Source organism: Prosopis cineraria, unplaced genomic scaffold, assembly GCF_029017545.1.
Source record: "Prosopis cineraria cultivar Desert tree isolate PC_DT_omini unplaced genomic scaffold, ASM2901754v1 PC8, whole genome shotgun sequence".
Classification (NCBI taxonomy): domain Eukaryota; kingdom Viridiplantae; phylum Streptophyta; class Magnoliopsida; order Fabales; family Fabaceae; genus Prosopis; species Prosopis cineraria.
This window is the reverse complement of record NW_026555339.1, coordinates 1,223,139-1,232,802: the sequence shown is the minus strand read 5'-3', so window position 1 is coordinate 1,232,802 and position 9,664 is coordinate 1,223,139. Positions and strand designations below refer to the sequence as shown.

Genomic DNA, 9,664 nt, shown 5'->3' with positions numbered 1-9,664 from the left:
TTGTTATCAACATGTAACTTAACATTTGCTATGTTACTTGCTCAAATAATCCAATTAAGAGCATAGTTTTAAGATTATACAATTAAGACAATTTATCTTAATAATGTGAGTGAATTTTTATTGCATATCAATTGAAATAACAGTTAAAAAATCTATGACTCATTTCTACACTCAAAATGGCATAATAGCATCATTTATTAAACACCTCTAATTGACAGCTAAATCGATGCTCTTAAGGATGAAACTTCTTATTTCAGCATGGGGACATGTGATTTTACATGCAGCAACATTATGTGCATCAGGCCAATGTTATTATAAATTTTTTTCATTATAATTGACTTTTGGTTGAGAGCTAAGCATTTTCTATCTTGAAAATTTTAGATGTGCTGTATTTGTTTCTATTGCTCCACCACAACACATAAAGATGAGATCTCAAAGAAATTAGGAATATGCATTGATTTTGTAATTAAGTATCTAGAATCATTAATTGGAGATTTATTTATGGCACCTTTTGATGATTGGCATTTTGATAAAACTATTTTCCCAGTATTAAGGAGAGAAAATAAGCAACTGGGTAAAGAAAGTACATGAAGTGTATTATCATTACCTTGTTTAGATCCCCATATAAAGTAATATAAACTTGAAGTTAAAAAATAATTTATCTATAAAATATTACAAGTGAATTGCTAGATGCATTTACTGACCTTGAAAGAATTACTAAGTCTCATATTACAACTAAAAATGCTCCTATTAAAATTGATGTTCTGGTAAGACAATTAGAAAGTACAAATGAATCCAAACCATATTTGAAGCATAGTAAACTAATTGGTTCTAAAGATAAAAATCCTATAAAAAAGAAAGGAGTATAAAATAAAGATGGCATAGTTGAGGAGGTTGATACTCTAAAAGAGTACAAAGATATAACTAATTAGAAGACCCCAAAAGAGGTCTAGGTACTTGAAGATAATAAAGAAGCCTCAATAAGTTATGTCGTTGTGTGAAAAGGATGGAATTGAAAAAATATAGTTGTATACGACATATTTTCACATAATGTTATTGTAAAAATAATAAATCAAAATGAGACTCTAGAATTGAAATCGTTTAAAGAATGTAGACATAGAAATGATTGGCCAAAATGAAAAGATACAATTTAAGTAGAGCTAAATTCACTTTTAAAATGTTAAGTTTTTGGACCTATAGCCTAAATACCTAATGATGTAAGGCGAGTTGGATATAGATGGATATTTGTGCAAAAATAAAATAAGAAAAATGAAGTCGTTGAATATAAAACATAACCAGTAGCACAAGGATTTTTGCAAAAACCTAGCATTAATTATGAAGAAACATACGCTCCTATAGTGGATGCAATCACTTTAAGATATTTAATTAGTTTGACAGTACATATAAAACTTGATATGTACTTAGTGGATGTTCTTACAGTCTATTTGTAATCCTCTTGATACAAAAATTTATATGAAAATCCTTGAATGATTCAAATTTCTAGAAGCATGTAAAGATTATTGAGAAAAATATAGAATTCATTTGTATAAATCTTTATATGGATTGAGACAATATGAAAGAGTGTGGTATAATCGTCTCAATAAATTTTTATTGAATGAAGGGTATAAAAAGATCAAATCTCTCCATGTGTTTTTATAAAGAGAAATGAGTCAAAATTTGTTATAATTCATGTCTATATGAATGATCTAAATATAATTGAAACTACTGATGAGCTCTAAAAGACAATTGATTGCTTAAAGAGAGAATTTGAAATGAAAGATTTTGAAAGAACAAAATTTTGCCTCGATTTACAAACTGAGCACTTAGCAAATGATTTTTTTTAATCAATCAACTTACATTAAAAAAATATTGAAGCGATTTTACATGAACAAAGCACATCTATTAATTACTCCAATGATTGTATGATCTCTTGATGAGAAAAAAGATCATTTTCTTCCTTGAGAGAAAGATGAAGAACTTCTTAATTATGAAATGCCATATCTTAGTGCTATAAGTGCATTGATATATTTTATTAATTCAATAAGATTTGACCTTGCATTTCCTATAAATTTATTAGCAAGATTTAAATTTTTCCCAACAAAAAAGTATTATAATGGAGTTAAATACTTATATTGATATCTTTGTAAGACAATTAATATGAGATTATTTTATTATAATAAATTTGAATCACAATTTATCAATTATGCATATGCATGATTTCATTTAAAACCACATAAAGGTATATTACAAATTGAATATTTGTTTACTTGTGGATGTACATTAATATCTTGACATTCAATAAAACAAACTTTATTGCCTCATCAAAGTATGTAGAAATAATTGCAATTCATGAGATAAGTAAAGAATGTATTTGGCCAAGGTCAGTGATCCATCATATCCAAAAGATGTGTGGTTTGTTGTTAGGAAAAAAGATTCCAACAACTTTATATAAAGATAATACAGCGTTCATAATTCAATTGAAAGGAGGATACATCAAAGGAGATAGAACAAGACATATTTTTCCAAAATTCTTTTCACTCATGACCTTTTAAAGAGCGGTTATATAGATGTTCGGCAAATTTCTCATGTGACAATCTTGTAAATTTGTTTATTGAGACACTACTAACTTCAATATTTGAGAAGTTAGTGCATGGTTTTGGAATGTGCGGACCCGGAGACATAAAGTGATGGTGTCACCATAGAGAGTGAAGTAATATTGTTACCACAAGAGACCATAGGGAGTACATATCATGTTGTACTTTTTTTTTCCTTTCTATGGTTTTATTCTACTGGGTTTTCTTGTAAATGTTTTTAATGAGGCAACACTAACGAGTGTTTAAAAAGATTGTGTACTCTTTTTTCTTCATTAAGTTTTTATTCCATTGAGTTTTTCTTTGTAAGATTTTAATGAAACACAATGTTCATCATGAATATTTAAGGAGGAGTATTATAAATATTATGTTATGAATGTCCGCAACTTATAATTCTTAAGATTATTTTATCTTTAATGTCCTAATGAATTGTATGGAAGGAATTTTTTATTATTAATAGCCTATAATCTTCAAAGGTTATATAATGCACTATTACATGTCTCTTTGTTAATATGACTTGAATGATTGGAGGCCAATAAATAGAGATATTGTCTAAAGTATATGTACATTAATAAATAAAAAAAATTATTATTTTTTTTCAATTTCTTATATTGTGTTGTTATTCTCTTCTCTTCTCTTCATGTTTATTATATTTTATCACAAAGTGCCTTCAATTTAGACTGATGAGGGTGCATTTTGAATACATGTCCAAGCAGGCGAGTATGTCGTGAATTAGGTTAGCACAGCCCAGCTTTCTGAAGCAGGTGGGGAAGATGGGCCCTGAGTGGAAGTCTCATAATCAAGTACCCCTCCCACGGGGCAACTAAAAGTATATGATGAGACGTTCACCTGCTCAAGCACGTGTTTCCTTGTCTGACTGACGGCTATGCCTGACTCACACTCCCATCTGGCATTATTATCAAAATCTTTCATAGAAATGGCTCCCTAATTCAGCCTTAATTACTATTCTTCGTCACTCCGCCTTCATCGAACGATTTATTTTTTTTTAATTCTCATTTCCCTACAGCAAATGGGATGAACTCCAAGAAATCCATTTCGTCAGCGTTTGATTATTCCTCATTGTACTCCCCTCTCCCCTGCTCTTTGGTTTCCAGATAGCATTGATTGAACATGTGACGCACTCACACCCTTGTCCTCCGAACGAGCTATTTCCTAAATTTGATCAACAATTTTAAAATGCGCCACTTGATCCCTGCTTGGATTTCTTTTATATAATACAATTCTCAACCAGACCAACACCAACTGGAGGTTTTCTAATCTCAAATTCCCAAATGCTACCAACGACGTCAAAATTGACCTCGTCCAGATCGACAAATAAATCCCCTCGTGTAGTGTGCAACTCTTGCCATTATTGTTCGTGATCCCAATTCTGGGCAGAAGCAAGAGACAGACATCGATCTGGCTAGTTCCATATTTACTGAATTAGAAACCATCGAGAAAGAGAACACTACAATGGTACTGATGAACTGTGATTATAAACCTAAAAGAGGGAGAGATATATAAAGTCAAGAACAATCCAAATGACAAATCTAACCGCCATTAAAAAGAAACAAAGCCTCGCCTGGGGGACGCAAAAGGGGAATCTCAGAAAACAGCAACAGCTCTACTTGTAACAGCATAGCTTCTACTTCTTGGGTAAGAGTCAGGCGCGGCAGGAAGAGGCGTGTTTTCAAAATCACAGGGACTGTCTTCGTCGATCCTGCTCATACCGACACTCACAGACTTGGGTAACACTCTTGACGCCTCCTGTTGTTTCAAGACAAAATCTACGTCCAGTTTCTCCTTCAACGTCTTAGCCGACGCTGCTCTCACCAGCTCTGCGAAATCCTCTCTGTCGGCTTGCTTCGTTGTGGCCGCGCTGTAGCTTCTGGGCAAGGCTTCGAACCGTCCAGCAGCATCCATAGGGTTGCTGTAGCTCATGCTGTTGCCGCAGTTAGTGATGCTTCTGATGTAAAAGTCCTTTGCTTTCCCCAGAGCTCTCAACGGTGAAGTAATTATCCTCACCAAAATGTTCTGGCTTTGTCCCTTGTTCCTCATCTCTCTCTCTCTCTGCGCCTTGTTATGCTCCAAGATCGAAGAAACAAATCCAGCAGCAAAAGTTTCGGAGGTGAATGATATTTGCAGAAAAATATATCAGGGACGAGATGATAAGAAGGTGATTTGGAGGCTAGTGGGTGTGTGGGAGGAGTGGGAGATGGAGGGTATAAAAGTGGAGCACCTCTAGGACTTTTTCAGACAACACCGGATTAATTAATTAAGGAAATTATATTGAAGACGAGAATGAATCCGTGGGGTTCTTTAATGACTTGGTTGGTTAAACGGACTGTCTCGCTACTCTTACAAGTTTCAATTTCAGTTTCTTAATTTGTGACTTGTTCTATTAAGTGTATAATAATAAAGATCCTCGCTCGGTCGTCGCAACAGCTTTGTTCTGTAACTTCTACTTTTGTTTCCCTTTAACAATATAAGTGAAATGTGATGTGCGTAACTGCGTATCGGTCAATCTCCTTCTCAGCTAATAATTCAAATTCTAAATAAGCTAGTTTAAAATAGAAGCTACGTCCCACGTAATCATGTAAAGATATAGGAGAACCAATTATCACGGGGACAAAAAGATGAGATCATGAAAGTCTGAGGTGATATGGTTATAATTAAATAGGGCCCTTTGTAAGTGATAGGCGGGTATATGAATTGTGCTGAGTTTTACTCAGTCCAAAATTCAATAGCAAAAAATAAATAAATAAATAAATAAAAATATGAATTCGATACTGTTGTAGTTCAGCCCAAAAAAAAAAAATGACTGACTGCGTCTTTTCTTTTAATTTAACTTAAGTGGAAAGCATGTAATAATGCTTCATCAAATATATTGTTCACATGAAACGATAATGTACCATTCAAAAATGAAATATCAATTTTTTATATAAACTTTTCATTAAATACGTGATTGAATGGGATCGAACCGAGTAGTAATACCATTACCATGAATAGAAGGAAACACCCCTGGCAAGTGGCCATTCCAATGCTATTTTCTAAAAAGAAAAAAAAAATAAAGAGAGTAAGTGCTGATGTTGAGATCGCAATTGTAAATCCAATTAATTAGTTGTTTTATGATGATGAATATGTGGTCTGATTGCGGTGTTCTACCTACGTATCGAGATTTCGGCATTATTTAAAGGAAATAGGTAAACCGATCCGATCCCCAAGCCTGGTGCTAGATCTGGTATAAAAAAGTGATATAATAATGCTGCCGTTAGAATGTTTCCATATAAGTTAGGTGTATAGTTATTGGTATGAATGCGCAGTGATTGATCCATTAAGCTAACTAAATGAAATTACTTGGATTCCGTCGCATCTTTAGGAATCGTTTGCATGATATACATGTATATCATACTTTTTTATGTTTTGATGAGGAAGATTTAAATATTTTCAAGCTGATTGCATGCACTAATAGGTTTTGAATCCTCTAGAGCTCATACATCTTTAAAATGTCGGAAGTTTAGCCACAATTGGTACATACGTACATACATGTTATGTGTAAATTTTAATTGAATATGAACGAAAAGCATGTGTATTGTGTTGTTGAATCCCCAGCTGAGGGTTTCATACTCGGTGTATATTTTATACTAAACACGCTCTTAGTTGAACTTGTAAATAGTTTTACTCGATGAACAATTATAGATAGAAGGTCAAAAGGCCAACAACAATTGGAATAATAATTTGAAAAAATATTATCATTTTTTTTTTAAAGAAATGCTGTTTTAACTGCTAGCTTCATATTCTGATTCACTCGGCTAAAAAGAGTGGCAACGAGAAGCAGTGAACATGAACCAAATTAATTCAATTTATTTTTGATGCATTGCACTTATTCAATGTCAAATTATCAACCAACAACTACTTCTTGTTGGGAGTGTTGTGATTACTCACTTTTTGATTCAAGCCAGCTGTCTCCTCTAAGCCCATAAAGATGCACAGTATTTATATATGGAGGAGGGGTGGCGACTCCAATATCATTCCTCCCTGGCAATGTTTTTAAAATTAGAATAGATATTAAACTAGAAATGTTAATGATTTTCGGTTTGCATGGTTGAACAAGTAACGTAATAATTAAATTAAAAAATTATATATAATATAAATATAAAAAATAAATATAAAATTGTTACTTAATTTTAAAATAAAATTAAATATTTTAAGTTTATTATAACTTTATAAGTCACATGATATACCATAATGTCAAATGATTAAAAAAATTAATTATTTTTTAAAAAAATTGATTAAAAAAAGAAAAGGGTAATTTTTTTAACAGTTTAGTTTTTGAAAATTAAATCCAGTTTCTAGTTCGACCGTCGGTCCAAGGTGACCCAACTTTTTAAATAATTTTTTTGGCTAGACCGAACCAGTAGTCTGACCAATCTACAATCCAACTAGTTTGACTATTTAATTTGATCTGATTTTTTTAATCATTGTTCATAGATCACAAGAAATATAAAGCTTTCTCATGTTTATTTTTAATTTGCATGTAAAAAAAATCAAAGTGAGTGAGTTTTGGAAACTTACTGAAATTAAGACATGCTTTCAAATTCACAATGTGATTATAAAGATATTTATAAATCATATATCAATAAAATCTTTGTATTGATTGTTAGTATATCTAAAACATATGATCTTATAAATTATTATACGTCAAATTTTTAGCAGCTGAACCAACATTTGTTGGAAAAGCTTTTTCATGTTGGCCACAGATACTTGGATGGTAGATTTTTTTTTTTTTTAACTGAATCAAAGTCGTGCAGTCATATATATAAACAAGAGAAATAACATGTGCCCATTGTAGGCATTTTGCGGCGATCCCGTTTTGGCGTGCAAAGAAGTGCTTAGCTTTGAATTGCTGTTTCTTTGAAACCTAGAGCATAGTACGATTCAAATTAATTTTAAAAAAATATGGAAGCAGTCGACGCTTATGTTGATGCATGTTCGTTTACATTGACCGAGCATCATTCTAATTATTTTGAGATTACCTTCCATTTAAAAATCATTTGACATTCCTTTTCGGTTCGGTGACTAAACAATTGGGACTCCATACCATGTCCGTTCTGAGGTACAACGAAAAGACCAAATCACTTTAAGCTCAACTGCCTTCTTGATGAACTCGTCTAAAAGATCTAACCGATCCATGCGCTTTATATTGACATTTTGGGACAAATTTTGAATTAATAAAATTTAATAAGATTTAATACTTATAATTTTATTTTCTAAAATATAGAAATTAATATTTTAAATAGTTAAGAATATATATTGAGTTGCATTGACTCAAAATTCATAAATTAAGTTATAATTGAATTAAAATTTGAACAATTAAATTATAATAAATTGAAGTTTATGTTCCAATAAAAAACAACTAACATAATAACATCATATAAATGTTTATATTCAATACCTGGTTATGTCTCAAATAAGACTGTTTCTAGCGGAGCACTTATATGCAATAATAAAAAAATATTGAATATTATGCAAGAAAAACTAGATAATTAATTATCCAGTAACAAGTATTCTGGATTTGGAGCTTGATGTCCATAGGCCAGTCGAGCGAGCACTATGTATAAATCATCTAATAAATATTCTTAATCTATATCTGTGGAATATAACTTTGCTGTATAAATTTAATTTATTTCGAATTTTATAACAACAAAGGTAGACGACGTACATTTGATTAAAAAGTAAATATAGAATAAGCCGCAGCCATCTGAACTAACCACACACGATGAACAAAAGATGCGACGAAGATCACGCATGGATCGGGGAATGATTACAATGTTTGACATCTCCAATTCCCCCCCGCACTTATATCTGATTGATCAACATGGCATTTTGTCGTTGGTAAAAAAAAATGGCATTTTGTCATTTATAATTTAATTTAATGATTATATTTTACGAAGAGAGGGGATTGGGCTGAATTGCAGTGGATTCAAGTCCAGAGAATATGATGGCCTCTCATGGTTCAGAAGTCTTAGGAGTGGAAAAGCCTCGACGGGAAAAGGAGAGTTAGGCCCAGTCTGATCCCAGCTTCATCTGTTTTTACGGATATTGGGCCCTTGATGGCAATGCCGAGCACCAAGCATGGTGTTTAATATTGGGATTGTGCTCTACCAAAAAATGATATATATATATATATATATATATTTGGGCTTGTGTGTAATTGACCAGGTTGGGTTAATTTTGGAATTTTGATTTGGTCAGTTAGCCTTTTCGCCACTTCTAATGGAAAGAAGGAGCAGGCCTCGTGCTCTGACCATGCTTTTTTCTTTTTGCTTTTTATAAGTTGGTGGTCGCCGGTCACTTCACTTCCCTCTCTCTGCCTTCCTCGCACGTCTGGATTCATCGCTTTTCATCCTCTAATTTTGTGCCCTTCCCTTTTCTGCTTTTCCTATTTTATTCGCCTTCACCAGACTATTCTCATTTATCCTTAACCTCATCTTCTCTCTCATCATTTTTTGCTTCTCGCCCCGACCCCTGCCCAGACAAAAAGCAATATAAAACTGGAATTTTAGCCGAATCCCCCGTCTTATCAATATTTATGTTACTCTGGACAAGTGAACAGCCAACCACAGTTGGCATCTTTTCACCTCTTTGTCCTTCACTGCTAATAAAAAAAATCTGGTAGAGGGGCACGGCCCGATTATAACATGGCTAAGCAACGAATAATCTTCAAGGCAACGTCGCAGGACGCTCTTCTAGGAGTACTTCATTTCTTCAAATTATTACAGATTCCTCACAGCCGCGGTTTCTCAAGAAAGCTGACCTGGTGAAGGTTATCCTAGGGACCGAGAAAACAGTACTGGTGCGTGGAACGACGCCGTTGGGTGTGGTCACCGATAATCCCCGTCTAAGATGCTGTAAATAATTACTTTAAGTTTGGTGGCATCTGTTCCCCTTTTTGACCGTCTGTCCCAGGTTGCGTCTTCAAGTTCAAGATTGTCCCTGCCGAGGCCCGCAACACCCGCATCTCATCCATGGAGAATCCAACTTTTACGATTTTCTTTACGCTAAAACTACAC

At 33.2% G+C, this 9,664-nt stretch overlaps 1 protein-coding gene across 1 annotated transcript; it reads right to left on the bottom strand.

Annotated features, from left to right (window-relative positions):
* Positions 1 to 4,011: 4,011 nt before the first annotated feature.
* On the bottom strand, positions 4,012 to 4,839 carry LOC129317070 (uncharacterized). Its single transcript, XM_054961406.1, has 2 exons — positions 4,174 to 4,839; positions 4,012 to 4,092 (listed from the first exon to the last, which is right to left on the bottom strand). The coding sequence occupies exon 1, from the start codon at positions 4,647 to 4,649 to the stop codon at positions 4,197 to 4,199; it is 453 nt and encodes a 150-aa protein (XP_054817381.1). The 5' UTR covers positions 4,650 to 4,839; the 3' UTR covers positions 4,012 to 4,092; positions 4,174 to 4,196.
* Positions 4,840 to 9,664: the final 4,825 nt, after the last annotated feature.